The 23,919-nt window shown below is 42.7% G+C and overlaps 1 protein-coding gene across 1 annotated transcript in view; it reads left to right on the top strand.

The window, feature by feature from the left end:
- Positions 1-23,919, top strand: part of LOC116958622 (receptor-type tyrosine-protein phosphatase beta-like) — a 51,332-nt gene that overhangs the window by 12,035 nt on the left and 15,378 nt on the right. The window contains exons 5-15 of the mRNA XM_076057206.1: positions 3,459-3,725; positions 4,561-4,821; positions 8,794-9,060; positions 10,687-10,953; positions 12,167-12,427; positions 13,518-13,784; positions 16,836-17,150; positions 20,821-21,081; positions 21,323-21,583; positions 21,825-22,085; positions 23,148-23,492. Of these exons, the coding sequence (XP_075913321.1) occupies positions 3,459-3,725; positions 4,561-4,821; positions 8,794-9,060; positions 10,687-10,953; positions 12,167-12,427; positions 13,518-13,784; positions 16,836-17,150; positions 20,821-21,081; positions 21,323-21,583; positions 21,825-22,085; positions 23,148-23,492 (3,033 nt within the window). The remainder of the gene's footprint in view (positions 1-3,458; positions 3,726-4,560; positions 4,822-8,793; positions 9,061-10,686; positions 10,954-12,166; positions 12,428-13,517; positions 13,785-16,835; positions 17,151-20,820; positions 21,082-21,322; positions 21,584-21,824; positions 22,086-23,147; positions 23,493-23,919) is intronic.

Raw genomic sequence — 23,919 nt, forward strand, 5'->3', positions numbered from 1 at the left:
CAGCGCCCAGCCTGATGACAGTCGACTGCTCCGTGCTCCAAAAAGGCAAGACTGGACTCCTTGTGTCCTTAGAGACTTGGTCGGCCGGTTTCTCGATTAATTTTCGGAATAATTTATTTGGCGGACGGTGGCATCAAAAGATTACGACTCGTGGTGTCACCACCGAACGTTTGAATGGGGGACGCGGCTGCTGAATCTGCGTGCAACTTCTGATGGAGAGTCCTGCAGCTCACTCAAGGGGCAACAGCGGTATCGTCAGGACATTGACGAATCAGAATAGGTTTTATCCTTTATGGCAATAAGACAGGAGATGTTAAGCTGTTCAAATACCATATTGATTATACCTTTTGCAAGGAATCAAGTCTGCAATACGCACACGTACTTGTGGCGAACATGCAAACAGACAAGCCCTGACAATAATGACATTGTCAGGACTGTTGCATGAGGACCGGTGCATTATGCTGCAACTGGTGTACCGCCAATACGTCCAAATGTATATAAACATAAATGTTTACTTATATATTAACACGACGTGGTACAGGACGTGCTTCCTCTTCCTCCTCAGTCTTTGTATTGGCATATTTTGCGTGCAAAGCATCATTTCACTCCATTCTCTTTTTCACTCGCCATCTCTTTCTCCATATTAGTTGGGTCTTTCGGTAAAGTCACGTCGATAAGTTCAATAAAAATAGCAAAAAAATTGCGAAAAACTCCGACGTTTCGATCGCAACACAACCGGTCGTCATCAGATGACATCAGGTGACGACCGCTTGTGTAGCGATCGAAACGTCGTAGTTTTTTTCGTTGCTTTTTGTTATCTTCTTTGAACCTATCTACGTGACTTTACCAAAAGACCAAAACAATATTAATGCCTGCAGTCACGAAAGCTTTAAGGCAAGATCTCTCTCTCTCTCACACACTCAATATTGAAATAAATAACTGTCACACATAGCGTATTCATATAGACACAACACATTTAAAATGAAACATGTAAAAATCGCGTACTGTCAAATTAAAACAAGCATAATTTACGGGGCTGGAATGGCACCCCCCCCCTCGCCTCCCGCCTACCTTCACCACCGTTTTTCCTTGTGGGAAAATTACTCCCAGCTCAAAGAAAATGTCTGGAACGCAACCCCCCCTCGTGAAGCGGTGGACTTGCTGTATGTTGGGAAAAACAAGTGTGCAACAACGTTGGAAGTTCTTAAACATCCCGAACATTCATTCATGCACCGCATTTCCCAGGTCTGTAAGACCTGAAAGACCCGAGGACCCTCGCTGTAGTATTGACAGACTGTTGGAGCAAGTGCTGGCAAGAGAGGCCGGCACTGTGGCACATGAAGCAGGCGGGTGGCCAGCACCACACCTCCTTTTACCTCCCTCGTGGCGATGTTTTTACACCCATTTGAGTCGATCTACGGGGGACCGGCTCAGATATTCGTCACTGGTGTTGGTGGCCGTAAGCGGTAAATCGAACTCGAGTCTCCGGATTCTAAGCGCAGCATAGCGTTCACCATTACAACTTCTACCGCTGCTCTGTAGGACCGCTTCTACCTCTGCACCTGCACAACATCGCCGGCATAACGGCATCGTCTTACTCCACCAGTTTCTGAGACCTTGATCCATGCACACACTTATTATTAATGCTCTCTAGGACTACTGCAATTCACTCGATTGCGGTCTCCACATTTGACCTCATTTGACGATTACTGATGGATTTAGAATGCCCCTGCAAAGCCTCCTCGCCCGTACATTAAACAATAAGTCATATCACACCAGCACTCCGACTCTCACTCCACTGGCTTCCTGTCAGATCTCAGATCCACTTTTAAGATTGCAATGATTGCTTTTTTTTTAAGACGGTTTCATGCACTTGTCCTCTATACCTCTCTTCTCTCATCTCACTTTAACCTTTTGGGACGTTGTCACCACCCCAGCAATGAAGGCCTTCATCTTACAAAGCCCACAGTCGTCAACCTTAATTTCCACGGTGGAGGTCTGGAATTGTCTCTCCCCCTTGAAACTTCGAACGCGCTGAGAGCTGCTTTCCTTGTTCAAGTCAAGACTTAAAGCTCCATTTGTTTTCACAAGCACGGAGCTAAAACAATGTTTTTCCATGTGAAGCATTGCCAGATGCGGTTGCATCTAGATGCTATACAAATGTAAATTGTATCGTAGTGTACAAAAGCATAACTAAAAACAGAAAGAGCAGTCGCAAGCTCCGAGTGTTGTTTTTACACATCGTATTTGTTCTGCAATCACTTGCTCACCGAGTTTTTACCTCAAATGTCCTTCGTTATGCTACCTCAACACATACTGTATGCGAGGTCCGACACATTTCGTTATTATGATGACGATCATTGTTTAATGGATATTGTATGGGTTGATTATTTTTATTTACTTTGCAACGGGTTTGCATAATGCAGCAGCAGGCAGTGCATCAAACGATTGTTGTACTGTATAGTAAGTTCTTGCTTAACATGTGTTGTCACACAACGCAGATGTGCGCCGTTATTATAACCCGGAATATGCGTCGTTATTAGAACATGGAATGTATGCCGTTATTATAATGTGGAATGTGCGTCGTTATTATAACCCGGAATATGCGTCGTTATTAGAACATGGAATGTATGCCGTTATTCTGACATGGATCTTGCGCCATTATAATGCGGAATGTGAACCATTATAATGTGGAATGTGCACAGTTATAAAGCAAAATGCACACGCTGTTATAAAGCGGAATGTTCATTATCATAACGCGGAACCTGCGCCATTACTATGACGCAGAACGTGCGTAATTATAAAGCGGAACGCACGCCATTGTTATAACGCAAAATGCACACCATTTTTATAACATGGAATGCGCACCATTGTTATAACGTGGAACGTGCGCCATTATAATGTGGAACGTGCGCCGCTATAATGCGGAACACATACCGTTGTAAAGTGGAACGTGCACCGTTATAACGCAGAACGTGCGCCATTGTAACGTGGATCGCGCACCATTGTAAAGCAGAACACACGCTGTTATAACGTGCAACGTGCGCTGTTATAACACGGAATGCGCGTCGTTGTAAACTAGTTCCCGAGCGGTCGACGACGAACTACTTTCTGAGCTGCGCCAGAAGTCATACAGTGCAGTGATACAGTACCTAGAATGATATGGTTACGCAGCGGCATGCCCTCACTTGTCCCCCCATGGGATGGCCTGCAAGCTGATTATATTACAGTGGAAATGTGATTCATAGAACGGTAATTCTTTCTCTTGACGCGGCTTTAGTTCAACGCGGCACTTTTCAGGGATGCATCCAGTGCATTACGCAAGGGATTACTGTACTTCTATACACCCCCAACCTCCAGTATTCACCGACTCGCACTGACCAGCGTTGTGAGGTATGGTCAAAGGGAAAATGTTGGTGTAACAATATTTCATCAAAACCTGCAATTGTTTTTCACAGTGCCAGCCAAAGTCAATGTCAGCACCATTGCCAAGAATGCGACCACCATAACGGTGTCATGGAACATGTCCTCTGTTGACCTGTACTACTATATCGCCTCCTTAAAAGAGCGTCAAGACGGACCAAATATCCAATCTCAGATGAGGACAACCTTACCAGGGAACGTTACATTTACTGGTCTGGTGCCTGGAAGAAATTATTTTGTTTTCGTGACAATCTACATCCGGGGAACAAATACTATATCAGTAAATTTCACAGAGAGAACATGTAAGTATGTCTCAAGTCATCGCCATCATGGTGCCTGCCCCGTAATAATCCATAAATAGATATACACGGGATTATAGAGACTGGGAGGGTAGGTGCTGCAGAGGGAATAGTCTGTTCCATAATGACACGTGTTGTTTTCATAACGCGAATTGGGTATAACGGGATGAATGTATTAGGAAACACTTTTTTTTTAAATAACGTGGATGCGAATTGAATACAACGCGATAGAGTGAACAGAAATACATCACATGTGAGTAGGAATAAGTGGTCGTACGGCCGCCTCGACGTAGCATTTCACAAGGCATTGGGATGCTGCTGGATGCTTATAGATGCTACCCATGCAACAAAGTTCATTGTTTGGCCTGTGCATGCATCTCACCTGTTATAGGGGACTGTGTTTTAACCCCCATATTTTTATTTATATAATTAACGTGATTTTTTCTTAACGCGATATTCTTCAGGAGCACAACTGCCACCGCGTTTGAGAACAGGCTGTACTATTATTAAGATGGGTGTAGCAGTGGCTAACAGGAGTTTTCTTTTCATGGACAATAATATACAAACAGTGACAGGGGCTACATTTTGACATGAGTGCTGCCATGGTGTAATACTTTAGTCCACGAGACTTAACAATCCAGAGGTCACCAGTTCAATTCCATCTTAAATGGCGGCAGTTAAACAATGGACAGGGTACTTTAACGCCCCCCCCCCCTCTCCCACCACCCCTGTCCTTAGTCCACCCAGTGGTGTGAGAAAAAAATGTAGGATGAATACTTCACATCTTCCTTTGCTGCTGAAGTTATTAATGTAAACCACGCCTGTCACTGTTTCACAGTGCCGCCCAAACCTACTTTATCCATCACTGCCAATACCATGACGACTATGACAGTGTCGTGGGCAACCCCTGCCTCTGACGTGGACTACTACCTGGTCTACTTGAGAGAGACGGCAAACGGAACCTTAGTCAAAACCAATAATGTAACTTCCAGACCAACAACGTTCAATGAACTGGTTCCTGGGAGGAATTACTCTTTCTCCATAGAGGCTCACAGCGCGGATCTGTCCCAGCTATCAGATGCAGTCATGAGTAGAACCCGTAAGTACCTAAAAATAAACCATCACACAAACTCTATTCGTCACAGCGGAGGCTTTTGGCTGACTGTCGAACGAGGTTCACCTCATTGCACAACGCTTTGTGATGCGCTTCTGCGGCCGTATGGAATGCTCGTCCTTCTGATATTAGGAAGCCACTGGAGCTATGCACTTTTAAATCATCCAGATTGACAAACTCATTTCTTTAGAGTGTTGTTTGTGTGTTTAGATTGTTTGTCCTTCCTCCACACCTCTGATTAGCCCGGTTGGCTACGTACGATGAGAAAGAAGTTCAACATACATACGTGCATGGTGTGGGTTATTCATTACGAGGAAAGAAAGACGTTACTTGAGTCCAGTGCAAATGTTTTTCATTAAATGTAATTCTCTGTAACCCCAAGAAGCATCAGTTCCCCTCCCCTGGTGCAGCAATATCATCTCCATTTCTATGGCCTCTCAGTTCTTGAACTGATCTAAAGTCCATATCACAGAAATTGTAACTGCGATATTCTATCTGACGTACTCTTTGGTTCTTTTGGTAAAGTCACGTAGGTGAAAAACAAACAAATTAAAATCACAACGTTTCGATTGCAACACAAGCAATCATTATCAGGTGTGACAACCACAGCAATATATTTTTTACTGAAGTGGGAGAGATTCCGGAGTTAAGGGGTTTATATAATATTCTTAGTTTTTTCGGTAAAGTCACGTTGAAGAGAAACAACAAAATAACAAAATATATATAAAACAATAAAAATTCTCACGACGTTTCGACCATAACTCAAACGGTCATCATCAGGTGTGTCGGTTTGCATAAATTTATTTTTAAAACGGCACATTTATTTATTTATAAAAAACGTTGGCGTCACGCGCAGCGATTGGCAGTTTGCCCAGGACTAGTCCATCTATTTTTTTTTAAAAGAGGAGGGGGGAGACGAATTTTTTTTATAATGTATGCTGTCTGAAAGCCACTGTAAGCGTGAACAATCAATCAAGAACTGAAATGATTTATCAAATCTTTCCAATGATTGCTAAGATAGAATCCATCTTCTCGGTTGAAATTGTCTCTGTGCTTGTATATGTGGATAGCCTCATGAACGAATCTCTCATGGAAGCCAGATGGCTTACAAAGAACCTCCGTCTTGGAAAAGTCAATGGCATGTGAGCCTACTGAATTAGAACAATGATCTGCTACGGCCGAGGTGTTGGTCCTACCGTGTTTAAGGTCTGCTTTATGTTCACGAATGCGGTCCGAGACATGGCGTTTGGTTTCTCCAATGTAACTACTACCACAGAGGCAACTTAGTTTGTAGACACCAGGGTATTGTATGTCCGGAATCACATCTTTTACAGACGGAACCAGATCACGGATTTTATGTAATGTGTTGAAATGGACCTGGATCTTGTGTTTATTCAAGATTTTGGAGATCTTTTTTGTGATCCCAGCAATGTAGGGTAAAGTGATGGTTTTGAAAGGCTCCTCAAGAGGGTTCTTCTTCATGGTTTGAGTGATAGCTTTGCGGATTGTATAGTCGGAGTAACCATTAGCCCTAAGAGCTTGGTGTACGTGCTTGAGTTCACTGCTTATGTGTTCCTGGTCGGATATGCATTGGGCTCTATGATACAGAGTCTTGATGAGAGAATTCTTCTGTGATGGATGGTGGTGGGAATCCGGTTTCAGATAAGCATCCGTATGGGTAGCTTTCCTGTAGACAGAGTGGCTCATTGAACCATCAGGTCTCTTTTTAATTAGGACATCCAAAAAAGGTATCTTGCCATCTATTTCGACTTCCATGGTAAATCTGATGGCTGGGTGTATGGAATTGATGTGGTCGAAGAATTGGTCTAGAGCAGGCCGGCCATGTGGCCAGATGACAAATGTGTCATCCACGTACCTCTTCCATAAGGTTGGGCGCAGAGTGGCAGTCTGGATGGCGTCAGTCTCAAATTTCTCCATGAAAATGTTAGCTATAACTGGAGAAAGGGGGGAGCCCATTGGGGTGCCCTCAGTTTGTTTGTAGAAAGTTCCATTCCAAGTGAAGTATGTATTGGTTAAACAGTGTCTCACCAGGGGGGGTACCTCAGTGTTTAGTCCTTGATGAACCAAGTCTTCAATCATTGCAATGGTGTCAGGTACAGGAACCTTGGTGAATAAGGAAACTACATCAAAACTGACAAGCAGGTCGTCTGGGGACAGGGAAATACCCTTGATTGTTGATACCAGGTGAGTAGAATTTTGTACCGCAGAGGTGGTCTTTCCAGTGAAAGGACGCAGGATTTCAGACAAAAAACGAGCTAGTTTGTAGGTGGGGGAGCTGATAGTAGAGACTATGGGACGAAGAGGTGTATCAACTTTATGTATTTTTGGTAAGCCGTATAATCTTGGTGGCCTGGCAGCAGAAGGTTTCAACGAAAACTGTTTAGATTGATCAATTAATGCGGTTGAATCAGAAATTATTTTGTTGGTTTGTGTGACGAGGCTGTTGGTGGGATCTCTTTTTATTTTTGTATAACTACCATCGTCGAGTAATTCTTTAATTTTGTTGTTGTATTCTATTTTATCCATGATGACAGTAGCATTGCCTTTGTCAGCTGAGAGAATTACAATATCATTCCTCTTTTTTAATTTATATAATTCAAAACGCTCATCTTTGCTGAGGTTGCTAGCTGGCATCTTAGCGTTTTTGAGGGTTGCAGCGATTTCAGATCTTGCTACGTCTGCAGCGATGTGACCCAGGCCCCTGAGAGCAACGTCTACTTGGGCAATTATATCATTAACTGGTATGTGTTTAGGTGTGACTGCAAAGTTTAGACCTTTAGCTAAAACGGATTTCAGACCATCAGAAATAGAACTGTTACTGCGATTAATTACGACTTTATTAACGTCTAACTTTTTGGTGTGTGGGTCCGGTCTTTTGTTGAAGAGGAGGTTAAATTTGGAAATCAGGTTTTCCTTACATTTGGTCGACATAGTAGCAGCTGAAGAGGCAGTCATATTGTCTACATGTTCCCAATCCGATGTGGACATTATTGCCGTCAATGATAAGTGTGATTTGTAGAGTGTCTTGTCTAACTGATCTAGTTCTGTGCGTATAAGTCTGATTTTTTCTGAGATAAGAGCTAAGCTAGTTTTGAAAAGAATTCGTTTCGCATTAGAAGAAGTTAAAGCAGCAGAGGTCAGTGTAAATGCGATTGGTATTACCCCAGAGTCAGAGAGGGCGATGGGGGTGGGAATAAGGTGAGGGGGAGCATTGCGTGTGCGCTAGGGACTGGGACGTGAGACTGGGCAGGGGGGGGGGGGTTGGGCTAGAAGTAAGTGGATACGGAGCCTGGAGGTGCGCGGGGGAGAGGGAGAGCAAAGCACCAACACGGTTGCGGCCTAAAGAGATTATGGCTCTCAAAACAAACCAAACCAAATAGCCGCACTGTTAAACGCTGAGGATGGAATTAACTCGGTAAAATAGACTAGTATCCGGTAAATAAGATGGAACAATTATGAACAGTTACATTTTACTTGGTTAATAACATCTTTCCAATGATTGCTCAATTTGTATCCATCCTCTCGGTTGAAGTTATGTCTATGTTTATATATATGTATGGCTTCATGAACAAATCTTTGATGGTAACCAGACGGCTTGCAGAGTACATTGGTCTCGGAGAAAACAAAATCATGAGAGCCCACAGCGTTAAAGCAATGATCAGCAACGGCGAAGGAATTAGTTCTGCCGTGTTTCAGATCTGACTTATGCTCGCGGATACGATCAGAGACATGACGTTTCGTTTTTTTATTTTTTATTTTATTTTCAACTACGTGACTTTACCGAAAGAACCAAAGAATATGAATCCTTGCAGTCACGAAAACTTCAAATCTAGAATGTATCTGACGTGTTGCAAGTTACTTTAGAAACTTTAGTTAACGATATACACGCAGCCCTTTAACCGAGTCTGTGTGAAACGTTGTTATTTGCTGTTGCAGTGCCTCCAAAAGTCAATGTCACCATCAGTGTCAGCAGCCCTACAGCTCTGACGGTCTCATGGGTGGCTCCTATTTCAGACGTTGACTACTACGTTGTCTACTTAAGTGAAACGTACAACGCAACAGCAGTGAAGAGCGTCATTTTGTCCTCCACCATTACAACACAAGCATTTACTGATCTGGTCCCTGGAAGACGTTATAACGCTTCTGTAACAGTATACAGTGGCATCAACTCCCAATCGTCATACATTGTCATGAATATCACCTGTAAGTATATGCATTGTTTATATTCAGAAAATCATTTGGGTGAGCACCACAGACGAAACGCATTTTCACAAGCGAAAGCATTCTCGATAAATATAATCTAGGTATTTTATTAGGAGACATTTGTAAGCAGTCACTGTCGTTTTAAAAAAAAAATATTTGTTTTGAGCCAGGTTAAAATAATTGAATTCTAAATTCGAAGATAAATGGTCATTATATTATAATGCATTGCATTGATCTACAAAGTTTCGTATACTTCATTGAAAAATGTAATATACATGTCGACTTCTTCTTGGTTAACACAACTTTATTTACCAATGCCAACTATATCTATGTCCCTAAACCTCCAAAATATAACTAAGAATGACAGTTAAAAAAACCATCATGACAACATTTACTGGACTGGTTCCTGGAAGGTACTACTCCGTGTCTGTGGAGGCTTACAATGGGTCTGTCTCATATTGGTCAGATGTGGTCATGGACAGAACTCGTAAGTACCAATGTGGACAACTGTTCAGACTATTAATATCGATATTAATCTGTGTTACTATATTACTATATGTAGGTGCATTGTGTATCTTACACATTGTATTACTTAAATTGGTATTTAAAGCGTTACACCATGCGATGCTGCTGTTGTTTCTGCATTTCAAATAGACACATGCACGATTCACAGGTTGGTCACATTCACGTGACCAACGTCGCCAACCGATTTAGCATCATTGGCTACATATGGTGCGAAACATTTTCAACACACATGCTACAGTGATGAGCTCGAGTCTCCTCACCCAACATCTGTTATTAGCGACAAAAGTCCCGAGTCTTTTCACGGATAAAACGGACCTCCTTAACAATGTCTGCAGTATAAAGCCCAGAACCTCGTTTGAAACAGCCCTGCGGGGCCTGAAACTTAACGGTGTTTCAAAGTGTTAGTACGTATTACTGTAAACCCTTGACATTATGGCTGGTTAGGCCACGAGCAAACTGCAGGGATCATGGGCCTTCTTCATGGAAACTCAATCACGGTAATCTTTTAGCCCTCGCGTGATCAGAACATTTAGCCACAAACATGGGTAAAGAGTGAGAGTTTGGAGTCAGACGAAGCCACACCCGTGGAGCTTGTTGAGGGGTTTGAATGCACTGAGGTCGGGGGGAGGAGGCGGGCCCTTGGGGTATGGCCCTCCTTCCCCCATCCAGGACAGCTGAAGAGGACAAGTCCACTTGTCATGTGGAGGCTTCCCATACTTTCGTCACGGACCCGTTATTCTCCCCTCACTATCTAATAATATATCATGCTCCCTCCCGTAGTCCGTACGTACGTTGGTCAAATAGCCCAATCTCCTCCTCATCTATGGACCCAGCAGTATTGAGGGCCTAAGCCCACATATTTTTTGGAACCCCCCCTCCCCTTGTTGGGGTTTATGCTAAATAATGGGTTCTTATTTTGTTGCAACAAAAACACGTACCTTTCTCATCAATACATAGTTGGACCAACAAAAAGAGGACATATACAAAATATATAGTGATCGTTGTATCTAATGTGTTACATGCCACTTTAGTGGTTTAAGTTAATGACGTACGTAGTCTTTGCAGTTCGTCTGTCCTAACCATGTTTAATTGACATTGCAGTTCCTCCACAAGTCAATGTCACCGTCATCGTCAACAGTCCTACAGCCATGACAGTCTCATGGGTGGCTCCGACTTCAGACATTGACTATTACATGGTCTACTTAAATGAAACCTACAATGCAACGGCAGTGAAGAGCTTCATTTTGCCTTCCACCGTTACATCACAAACATTTACTAATCTGGTCCCTGGTAGAAATTATAACGCTTCTGTAACAGTATATAATGGCATCAACTCCCAACCATCAGTCATTGTCACGAAGACAACCTGTAAGTATATGCATTGTTTATATTCAGATAATCACTTGGGTGAGCATCACAGAAGAAACGCATTTTTACAAGCAAAAGCAATCACCACAAATAGAATCTAGGTATTTTATTAGAAGACATTTGTAAACAATCACCCTCGCCCCACCACCTTATACTTCCCTGGCGTGGCCTCGCTCCGCCCCCGGCCATGCCCCACCTTTCTCGAATTGTCTCGGCCAATCCCGATCTTCCCCGATGGTTCCCTCCTGTAATTATCGCTCGTGACCACTTGGCCACGCACTGTCCCTGCAGCCACACTGTTTCCCCACACGCACTGTCTCCACACATGCACTGTCTCTACACATGTAATGTGAGGAGAATCAACAGGAAACGTTAATTTAGTAATAATGTAGTGAGTCCAACTCAGTTGCAGACATTGTCTTAAGAGAAACCCTATTTATTACATCAACTCAACACAAGATGACGTAACCTACATTCAGGTGTTGAATGCCCATCTAACCACGCTATGGCAGAACTAGACACGGTCCCGCTATCCCGGTCCGGATGACGAGCTGGGTCCTGGACCGCGTGGCTAGAGGCTTCTTCAACCCGACTTGGATCTTCACTCACCAACAGTCAAGAACCCCATGCCCCACACGAGGCCCCCGTTATATCGGCTCGGGCTGGGAATGGCTCCGCCTCTCGCCCCGTCCACCTTCTCGATCTCTCTGGCCCTTTCCCGAAGGCTCCCAAGAGCTCTTCTATACCACGTGACCACCCAGCGGCCCCTGTCCACTGGTGGCCACCTCCAATATCATCCGGTCATGTGTCTGCAGGTCAACCAGCGTATCATGCCCCAACGTAACTCTGGTTGGCTGACACTTTCTCTCACTCCCTCACTGGGAGCCTGCAACGCACACTGTACATGGTGCCTCTGCGCTAACCAGCGCTCACCCAAGCCCCGCTAGGGCTAGTACTACGCCCAGTAACCGGGCTGCACATAATGACAACATATTATCCTCCATGGCATCGCAGGCCCGACACCACACAGTGACATTCACAGTCACTACAATACCATTCATTTTAAAATCAATAGATCATGAAAGTATGGTCACCACATACGTAATATTTAGTAATATTTTCAATTGGTATTTTTTTATCAATCATTTGAATTGTTTGTTCGTGAATTAAGTGAAATACTTTATTGACAAAGTGTCTCCCATGCTTTTTGCAGTTCCAGTGTCAAGTTACATAATTTTAAATATCACTAGCAAGACTACCACGACCATGACAGTCTCAAGAACGACTTATCTCCCAGACTTCTTCTACTGGGCCTACTTGAGAGAGACTGCGAGTGGAAACTTGGTTACAACATTCCAGATTTACTCAAACGATACAACATTTACTGGACTGGTTCCTGGAAGGTACTACTCCGTGTCTGTGGAGGCTTACAATGGGTCCATCTCATATTGGTCAGATGTCATGGACAGAACTCGTAAGTACCAATGTGGACAACTGTTCAGACAATATTAATATTGATATTAATCTGTGTGTTACTAAATTACTATCTGTAGGTGCATTGTGTATCTTACACATTATATTACTTAAATTGGTATTTAAAGCATTACACCATGCGATGCTGCTGTTGTTTCTGCATTTAAAATAGACACATGCACGATTCACAGGTTGGTCACATTCACGTGACCAACGTCGCCAACCGATTTAGCATCATTGGCTACATATGGTGAGAAACATTTTCAACACACATGCTGCAGTGATGAGCTCGAGTCTCCTCACCCGACATCCGTGTCTGCAGTATAAAGCGCAGCACCTCGTTGGAAACAGCCCTGTGGGGCCTGAAACTTAACGGTGTTTCCAAATGTTAGTACGTATTACTGTAAACCCTTGACATTATGGCTGGTTAGGCCACGAGCAAACTGCAGGGATCATGGGCCTTCTTCATGGAAACTCAGTCACGGTAATCTTTTAGCCCTCGCGTGATCAGAACATTTAGCCACAAACATGGGTAAAGAGTGAGAGTTTGGAGTCAGACGATGCCACACCCGTGGAGCTTGTTGTGGGGTTTTCATGCACTGAGGTCGGGGGGAGGAGGCGGGCCCTTGGGGTATGGCCCTCCTTCCCCCATCCAGGACAGCTGAGGAGGACAAGTCCACTTGTCATGTGGAGGCTTCCCCTACTTTCGTCACGGACCCGTTATTCTCCCCTCACTATCTAATAATAACTGATGCTCCCTCCCGTAGTCCGTACGTACGTTGGTCAAATAGCCCAATCTCCTCCCCATCTATCTATCCAGCAGTATTGAGGGCCTCAGTCCACATAATTTTTGGAACCCCCCCCTCCCCTTATTGGGGTGTATGCTAAATACTGGGTTCTTATTTTGTTGCAACAAAAAACACGTACCTTTCTCATCAATACATGGTTGGACCAAAAAAAAGAAGGACATATACAAAATATATGGTGATCGTTGTATCTAATGTGTTACATGCCACTTTAGTGGCTTAAGATAATGACGTACGTAGTCTTTGCAGTTCGTCTGTCCTAACCATGTTTATTTGACATTGCAGTTCCTCCACAAGTCAATGTTACCGTCATCGTCAACAGTCCTACAGCCATGACAGTCTCATGGGTGGCTCCGACTTCAGACGTTGACTATTACGTTGTCTACTTAAATGAAACCTACAATGCAACAGCAGTGAAGAGCTTCATTTTGCCTTCCTACGTTACAACACAAGCATTTACTGATCTGGTCCCTGGTAGAAGTTATAACGCTTCTGTAACAGTATATAGTGGCATTAACTCCCAACCGTCAGTCATTGTCACGAAGATAACCTGTAAGTATATGCATTGTTTATATTCAGATAATCATTTGGGTTAGCACCACAAAAGAAACGCATTTTCATAAGCAAAAGCAATCACCACAAATATAATCTAGGTATTTTATTAGAAGACATTTGTAAACAATCACAAAATATTTATTTGTTTTAAGCCATGTTAAGGATAATTTAATCTAAATTCGAAGACAAATATACATTAAATAATAATACATAGCATTGCTCTACAAAATATTGCATACTTTATTGAAAAATATAAAATACATTTCGACTTCTTCTTGGTTAACACAACTTTATTTATCAATGCCAACTGTGTCTGTCCCTAAACTTCCAATATATAACTTAAACAATTTGAAATACAACCGGAACACGTTAGAGCATTATATAAGGCAGCTTTTGAATGTAGACCTAGATGATCATTAAGTAATGAAAACAACATTCCAATATGTCAAAACAGGATACGAAATTTTCATTGCGTACCAAATGCTATGATCTACGGTCTAAGTGCAGGCTGGGAGACAAGACGTTATTAGAATCGATTATGGCTAGTTGTTGAGTGTCATCAATAGGAGGGAGCGTGCATGGGAGTGTATGCACCTGGGAGATGGAGCTATGAAATCAGTCAATCTGCAGGAACTCGATGGACTGTTACATTACAGAATTATGAGGGATTCTGATGTCTTGCGGATGACTTCATCCAGAATTATACTGACCATGGCTGATGTTGATGACAAAGCGTTACATTATTTAGTATTACATTGCATAGCAACATCGTTTCCAAAGATCAACGTGGGAGCACACTTCACACATCCCACAAGATATTTCCATGCTTCCCCAAAAGTCATCATAGGGCCATCATCACCCACACTGGCATCAACATTCCTGTGATTGTGTCGAAACGATTATCAAGGTGGAACTTGGTCAAAGCTGACTGGGACCAATATAAGGAGGCTGTAGAGAGAGTTGTGAGTGATTCCCGTGACACCGGGACGCTATTACCCTTTTATTGGCCTCCTTACCGCAGCCACAAAGAAGAGCATCCCCCAAGGCTTCCAGAAAGACTACCCCTGCTGGATAAAAGAGACCCAGGACCTGTTCCGACAGTACAGCCAGTTGGACAGCCCGCAGTTTGGAAAGGCCCTGCTAGGCTGCTAGGCTAGATGGTATCTCCCCAAAATTCCTCCATCACTTAGGCCCTAGGGGACTCCAATGGCTGGCAAAACTGTACAGCAAAACCATGAAAACGGGATGGATCCCAAAAGCATGGTGGAAGGCAATGGTCGACCTGGGAAGCTATAGGTCAATATCACTCCTGTGCATGACCTATAAACTCCTGGAACACATCATCCTCCTGAGAATCACCTCCCTTGTCGAGTCTAATCTATGCAGAACAAGCGGGATTCCGTCCTGGATGCAGCTACTATGACTACATTTTGGCCCTTGCAACAAACATTGTGGCTAGATTCCAGAAATCCAAGACCAGTGAACACTCTGAAAGTGACATTCTGCGGCAACACTGCGACACGACCCCACTCCGATCTATCCGAATGAAGCTGGATCCTACGCTAACATTCTACGACCTCCTGAAAAAGGTAGCCACTAAGACCAAAACAAGGGTCAATCTGGTCCAGAAACTGGCAAGCACAAGCTGGGGAGTATCAGCACCAGTGCTACGGACATCATTGATGGTCCTTGTGTACTCTGTAGCCGAGTACTATGCACCAATGGACCAGAAGTTGCCACACTCGACTTGTTGATGTCCAACTCAACACTACAATGTGGTGTATCATTGGAACCCTCAAGTGGACCCCAACACCCTGGCTGCCCATGCTGATAAATATGCCTTCCCCACCCTACCGCCGCAACGCTGCAAACATGCGGAAAGTACTGTAGATCGAGGAAAGTCGCCTTGCCATTCATCAGTACTTTACTAACGTCCCTCGTCATTACTTGAAGTCACACAAGCCCTTTTGAACCATTGTGTTTCCCCTTATTAAATGCAGGTTCAACCCCGATGAATCCTGGAGACCTGAATGGAGTTCAAAATAACTCACAATTTCCCTGTGAAAGACCCAATGCAGAATATCCATGAGTTTGACGTTCCACAAAGCTCATGGTCCACTCTAAGCCGTATCTGCACAAATCATGGGAGTAAATGCGGATACCTGATCCACAAATGGAAAATTAAAAACTGTCCAGTGTGCCACTGTGGTCATTCAGAACAGAGACTGTTCAACATATGACGACCCAATGCCCGATCCACAAATATAAAGGAGACATCACAGCGATACATTCCGCTGCTCCTGACGCGGTTATCTGGCTTGACAACTTGAATGTGAAATTTTAGTTGTTGCTCTGCATCTACATTAGCCATACGGAAGAATTTCACACCTTCCCTTGCATGTATGTTGAACTTCGTTTGCACCATATATAGCCAACAGTGCTAATCAGAGTTGTGAGGGAAGGACAACGAACTAACATACAAAAAGCAGTTCTAAAGAAATAGGACTTCAACCTTCATGTAAAAGTGCATAGGTCCAGTGGCTTCCTAATATTGGAAGATCGTTTCAGGAGGCTGCAGACGCGCATCTAAAAGCCCACAATCTTGATCATCAAATAATGAAGCAACTCCTCTCAGTCATATGGGCACATATATATCAATGCATACCTCATCATGATGGCCAATAGACACTCGTTTAAACATGTTGCCTAGCGATCAAAATGCAGTGCCTTTAACTCGAATATTCAGCCACACGTATTCTGACATAATAGGCACATGATGATGCAACGATTCATCACGCTGCATGCATTACATAGTGAGTTTGAGAAAGGCTTATTTGATATTCGTATACATTGTGTGTAATCATTCCATGTGACCTCTGCAGCCAATAAGAGTTTACTCAGTACATTCACGATGAATATTGAAAGAAAAAAATCCATGAATTATTAAACGGAATCATTACCCCGAATTGTGACAATTTATCACACCGCATGGTAGGCGAATCGTTAAATGACTGTACTAATTTGTGTGTTTGTGTGTGTTTAAATTAGACATGTCAATTCGGCTGGCTGGGAGTAACACCGCATGTCAGGGCCGGGTGGAGGTGTTCCACAATGGCGGGTGGGGCACGGTTTGTGACGACTTTTGGAGTTCGCAGGATGCCCAGGTCGTGTGTCATCAACTGGGTTGTGGCCTCAATGGCGTTGCCATATCAAATGCTTACTTTGGAGAGGGCAGTGTCCCTATCTTTCTCGACGATGTTCAGTGCTCTGGTTATGAGACTCAGCTCTCCGACTGTAGTCATCGTCCCTGGGGGATTCACAACTGCTTCCACTCTGAAGATGCCTCAGTCATCTGCTTGCAAGGTTACTTAAGCAAGAGTGTGTGTTGCTCAATATGTCTGTGTGCCCTGTTGTCTTGCTGTTGCATGCTCAAGCTATTTATGTTCTTTGCAGGCAAGAAATGTATTAATTCATTTATTTTTCATTATTCCCTTTAATCATTGTAAAATAACTAAAACATGTGTTGCACACTCGAAATTAAGGACGTGGTCAAGTTCTCTAAATCGAGGGCAAACATTTATTGTGATAATCTGTAAAATGCAACAGCACGTGTTACAGAAATTCTCAACCGAGTCGCCATTAACCACGTGACTGGTGTACAGGTCAGGTTACTCAATAACAGTTTCCCTTAAACCCATTCCATTACTGATAAACCATCTTTGTCTTTAATCAAAACCTTTACACTTCACTATTCGAATATTATTTTAATCCTAAGCTGTATGTCTATCTATACTATCTACTTATAAAGATATCTTACACCCATTATCTGTACTGCATATGCACTGTATACGTACTGTACTTGTCATCATTGTACAACTTACTATTTTACACGTGTTCTATTCTTAATAGCATTGCAAGTAGTCATACTCTAGGTGCATGACGACCGTTTGTGTTATGGTCGAAACGTCGTGAAAATGTTTATTGTTTTATATATATTTTATTGTTTCCCTTCAACGTGACTTTACCGAAAGAACTAAGACTATAACCATATGATCACTGCTTATATTTTGTCTTAATCACCCATGTTGTAGTTAAAAGTCCCTTGTTTCGCTATGGTCTCGTGTAGAAACCAACAGTTATCTCTTGTGCTACTGGTCTCCTTCTCACGATGGTAGGTTAGCCCAACTTTTAATAGGTGAGTGTCTTTGGCTTTCTTCTCTCTCTTTGACGGTGGAGTCTCCTGTTGTGATGACTACTCTCATCTTCTTCATCGTTATTTTCCAAGTCCCTTGCAGATTCACTTGCTGGACTCAACTGCTCTTCTTCATTATTTACATCTAAATCGATCTCACTGTATCCTGATTCCTTCGGCAAGATCTGTCCCTCAGTTGTTTCAGTTAACTGATATTCACTCTCTGAATCTGTCTCACTGCTCTCTGTACCAGCTGGTGACACATGTTCCTCGGCTGCTGCCGATAACTGTTGTTCACCCTCTGTCTTGTGTGGGTGGAATTCTTCAGCTTCTGGGTTCAATGGTGACTTCGTGTCCTGTATTACTGTAGCTTGCTGATCAGTTTTTGGTTAACTCTAGAAAGCTCACATTCTTTATCCGTTTCCAACTCACTGTCTGTTGGTTCCTGCATGTGTTTACATAGGCCTCTTGTCCTTGTTTGGTGAGTTTCTTTCTTGCCTTCTTTCTCCATTGCTTTTGTGATGGCTGCTTAATTGGGAGGAAGTCACAAGGTAGCAGCAAATTCCAATGAATCACCTTGGTTCTCCCTTCACCACTCGAAGGTTTGACCTCATATACTGGGCTGTCATTACTTTTTCTCCCAATGACAATAAACACATTGTCCTCCCAGTAGGATCGAATTTTGCCCGGTCCCGCTTTCTCACTCATATTTCGCTCCAGGACACGATTGCCTTGTTGTAGCTCTGCCCCATGGATTTTCTCGTCATACTGGCCCTTCCGTTATTTTGTTGCAAAGTTGGAGCTATTCTGTAGGCTTCCACCATCCGCTGTCTCCACTTTTCCACTTAATGCTTATACGATCCTCCCTGGTGTTCGAAACCAAAAATAAGATTCACTAATAGATTTGGAGACCTCCCAAACAGGAGATAAAAAGTTTAGAATCCTGTTGCTTCACTACGAGTACAGTTATAAGCATGCACTACCTTAACAAGGTAGTTCTTCCAATCTGTCTTCTGCTCGTCAGAGCCCTTTAATTCGATAGCTCTGAACAAAAAGTTTCGTGCAGATTATCTTGTCTCCTGAGAGATGTTCATCAACTAATGCTTTGTTCTCTATATTGTACCTTCAAATTTGTTTTTAACTTGTAAATAGTCAAATCAGTTTCCATTTCTAGCATGTCCCTCAAATTCAGACCAGGACTGATTGCTTTGATAACTACCTCAATGATGTCAGACTCCTTCACCAATCTGCCTATAGGTCCTGAATTATCTCCGTATTGTGGCTTCTGGTCTGGCCAATTGTACGAGATCCAATGCTGCTCTGGTTTTTGTTCCACCTTCACTTGAGGTTTTATTTTCCTCAAGGGTTTTTCTGGAATCTTCTTGTGACTCCTGTATTTCATCATCCACATCTTCAGATAGTTTTGATGGTGGCAATGTTTGACCTGTTCCCTTGCTGTCTTTGTATTTCTGTTGTATTGTCTCAATGAAAGACAGCAGGTTTTGAACACAGGTTTCAAAATATTCTTCTTGGTCTTCAATTTCATCGAGTACTATTTCTGCCATACGAATTATAGCCTATTCTTGGTTCTTTCTACTTGACTTTACCGAAAGAACCAAGAATATGAATCCCTGCAGTCACGAAAGCTTTAAATCGAGAATTAAAGCCTGTCTGCTATTATCTTCACCAGTCTCATAATCATGGAAACACTTCAAACATCTACATGTTTCCTTGAGCTGGGCTCTCTGCAGCTGATTCAAGGCAGCATTGACCTTATCCTGCAGCTGTTCCAGTGCCATGAAGTGACGACCGTTCAGATCCTTGCACGACTGTCTTTACATATGGTGCCCATACAATTGCTTGGTCCATCTCGTTGGAAGAGTTGATCCCTGTCAGTGACCTCTGGGAAACTATCCTGCCAGGCTCGGCAAAATATGTTGTACACTCGAAATGAAGGACGTGGGCAGGTGTTCCAAATCGAGGGAAATCGCATTCATTGTGATAATCTGTAAAATGCAACAGCACGTGTGTTACACAGAAGTTTCCAACCTAGTCGCTATGAACCATGTGACCGGTGTACAGTGTCAGGTTACTCAACATTTTCCCTTAAATCCATTTCACTGGTGATAAATTATATTTTATTTAATAATAACCTTTAAACTTCACTATTCTTCGAATATTACTTTAATTCGAATATTACTTTAATGTCTATATTTACCATCCACTTAAACTGATATCTTACACTCATTATCTTCACTGTATATGTACTGTATACGTACTGTACTTGTCACCATTGTACAACTTACTATTGTAAATGTGGTATATTCTTAATAGCATTGCAATTAGTCATACTATGGGTAAATGGGCATGGTTATAGAATAAACAGTATTAGGGTTAAAGAATCACCAGTGTTAACTACAGTACATCATCCTTTACAGTGTACAGTCCTAAACCCCCTCCTTTTGAATATATCACAATCTACCAATTCAAAGCCAAGCTTAAAGACTTGAACATTTCTATAACCATCAAAACAAACATTTGGGTTCTTTACCTGTAAAATGCAACAGCACTTGATGTTACACACAGAAATTCTCAACCATGTCACCATTAAGCATGCGACTGGTGTCCAGGTCAGGTTACTCAATAACCCTGCCAGCCACCTATAGGCCCGACTCAATTTCACATGCTGATGTACACTGGATTTATGTACTGCACAGCACATCAGGACCTTCACAAAACCACACTTTACTCCATTGCTGCACGAGGAAATAATTAAAGTGTTCCATTCCTATTGTCCCACATATGCCATTCAAATGTATTGCTTGCATGTGGCCATTTCAGTGTCAAGTTACATCGTTTTAACCATCATGAGGAAGACTACCACGACCATGACAGTCTCAGGAACGACGTATCTCCCAGACTCGTTCTCCTACTGGGCCTACTTGAGAGAGACTGCGAGTGGAAACTTGGTTACAACATTCCAGATTTACTCAAACGTGACAACATTTACTGGCTTGGCTCCTGGAAGGAACTACTCTGTGTCTGTGCGGGCTTTCGATGGGTCTGTCTCATATTGGTCAGATGTGGTAATGGACAGAACTTGTAAGTTCCGTTGTGCTCAACTGTTCAGACTATATTAATATTGACAGTAATCTCTGTATGCTACTATATATCACAAGTACATTGCATATAATTCACGTTGTATTACTTTAGTATTGAAAAGTTCCACCACCACATGATGCTGCCATTGTTTGCTTTTGTTCTTTCACATTATTCGCTTTAATAATTGTTAAATAACTAAAACATGTCATTAAAATGTCTTGCTTGCATGTGGCCATTTCAGTGTCAAGTTACATCGTTTTAACCATCATGAGGAAGACTACCACGACCATGACAGTCTCAGGAACGACGTATCTCCCAGACTCGTTCTCCTACTGGGCCTACTTGAGAGAGACTGCGAGTGGAAACTTGGTTACAACATTCCAGATTTACTCAAACGTGACAACATTTACTGGCTTGGTTCCAGGAAGGAACTACTCTGTGTCTGTGTGGGCTTCCGATGGGTCTGTCTCATATTGGTCAGATGTGGTAATGGACAGAACTTGTAAGTTCCGTTGTGGTCAACTGTTCAGACTATATTAATATTGACAGTAATCTCTGTATGCTACTATATATCACAAGTGCATCGCATATATTACACGTTGTATTACTTTAGTATTCAAAGCGTTTCACCACCACATGATGCTGCCATTGTTTCTAATTGGTATTTCTCATCATTTGCTTCAACCATTGTAAAATAACTAAAACATGCCATTAAATGTCTTGCTTGCATGTGGCCATTTCAGTGTCAAGTGACATCGTTTTAACCATCACTAGCAAGACTACCACGACCATTACAGTATCAGGAACAACTTATCTCCCAGACTCGTTCTCCTACTGGGCCTACTTGAGAGAGACTGTGAGTGGAAGCTTGGTTACAAGATTCTCGATTTACACAACCACGGCAACATTTACTGGCCTGGTTCCTGGAATGAACTACTCCATGTCTGTGGAGGCTACCAATGGGTCCTTCTCAATTTGGTCAGATGTGGTCATGAGCAGAACTTGTAAGTACCTATACATCTGTTGATCAGACTATATTAATTTATACAGTAATGTGTGTATGTTACTATATATCATAAGTGCATTGCGTATAATACACATTGCATTACTTAATTTGGTATTGAAAACGTTTCACCACCATGTATTGCTCCCATTGTCCCTGCATTTAAAATAGACATACACTATTCACATTGGTCACGTTGACAGGCCAGCATTCTCTTTTGCTATAAGTAGGCCAAAAAAACGTGGAAGGATGTGATTTGGGCTGATTTATAGTAGGCAGACGTAATCCTTTAACCTTATAATAATTTGATATGTATTTACACTGCTAAAGCGCCTTGCACCTGGAGGTCAGAAGGCGTTGTACAAAACACACACACGTGCAGGCCCAACCCAATACAATCCAACCTCAAACTAAAAAGATTCAAGAAATAGAAAATTTCCTTTAAAAATAAGTGCCTCTTAAGGCACGAATTGAATAAAGCTATGGAGTCAGCATAGTGAACATCCATGGGATGTGAACTCCACGGACCTGGGGGCCACGTGAGATTAGGCCCAGTTATCCATCATCATAGAGAAGTGACCTCGGTAGACAACGAACACTATTTTTATTGTACCAGGTAAGGCCCACTGAGCTATGTAGCTCTTTTCAGAAGCGGCCTGGCGATCATAAATGATAGCAAAAACGAAGTGGCGGCTTATCATCATCTGAAACTTTAGCAGCCAAATACTCTAAACGCATTACTTTTAAATCTGGAGAGAAAAACCAGAAGACCCGGAAACGAGGAGAAGAGGTGGTCTGGTAAGCACGCACACCGAGGGTAATCGGGCTCAATGTTGGCACGCCTGTATTGCCAATAGAGTCGACAATTTTAGGCGCCAACCGTGTCTCACATGCACGCACATGCTCAAAACCGAGCCCCTGCAATGTCAGTTTTTTGTGCCACTGTTTTGAATTAAATGGGTTTGATTAATGGTCATTGGTAATATCAGCAGTGAGTTACATCTTCACCAATCCTGCATCCCCTCCCCCCCAACTACCCCATTCACCAACTTTTTTCCCCCAGATCCAGCATCTGTCAAATACTTTTCTTGCTTCCCGTATTCCACGGAGAATATTTCCTGCAGTTGGTCTCTCCCCGACGGTGTATGGAGCATGCTGCTTCTGCAAGTGATCAAAGGCAGTGATTGTTTGCAGGTCGTAGGCATCTTCAATGACGGTTTACCAGTCATAACCATATATCCTTCAAATGAAAAAATTATGGAGCCTCCGGGAAATGGAAGAACAAATGTAACATTTGCTATGCTTGGACGTCTGAAGCCGAACACTGAATACTTAGTCAATATCACCACCTTCTCAGGAGATCTGCCCAGTCAAACTCTACAAGGAAAAGCACAGACCGACATAAGCGGTGAGTTCATCCATTTCTATTGGCACATGAGTGGTTGTGATTGTTGAGTTTTTAACCAAATGTGTGAGCAAATCAATCTGTCTCCCCTTCATAAATGTGTGCAATGCCTTTTGGAGACAATCGGGTGGTCTGGTCTGGTAGCAGGGGGTCCATGTCCAGGAACCCATCCACCAACAGCAACATGTATCAGTAATTTTAATTTCTTAACCGTTTCCTAACTTTATGACATTCCAGTAACAATCTTTTTGTGCGAGGTATTTTTATAAAGAGTTCAAAGTTGTCATCGTACACACCCAACAACTTAAGTTTAGTACTGGGCATCACCTTACTCAACTGTACCTCAAATGGCCACCTGGTTAAGTGTTTAAACATCAGAATTTGTATTTTTCCTGCACCTCCGATTTAGCATGATTGGCTAAGTGCGGTG

Source organism: Petromyzon marinus, chromosome 80 (genome assembly GCF_048934315.1).
Source record: "Petromyzon marinus isolate PM22_M1 ecotype Great Lakes invasive population chromosome 80, UKy_Petmar_22M1.pri1.0, whole genome shotgun sequence".
In the NCBI taxonomy this organism is placed as follows: domain Eukaryota; kingdom Metazoa; phylum Chordata; class Hyperoartia; order Petromyzontiformes; family Petromyzontidae; genus Petromyzon; species Petromyzon marinus.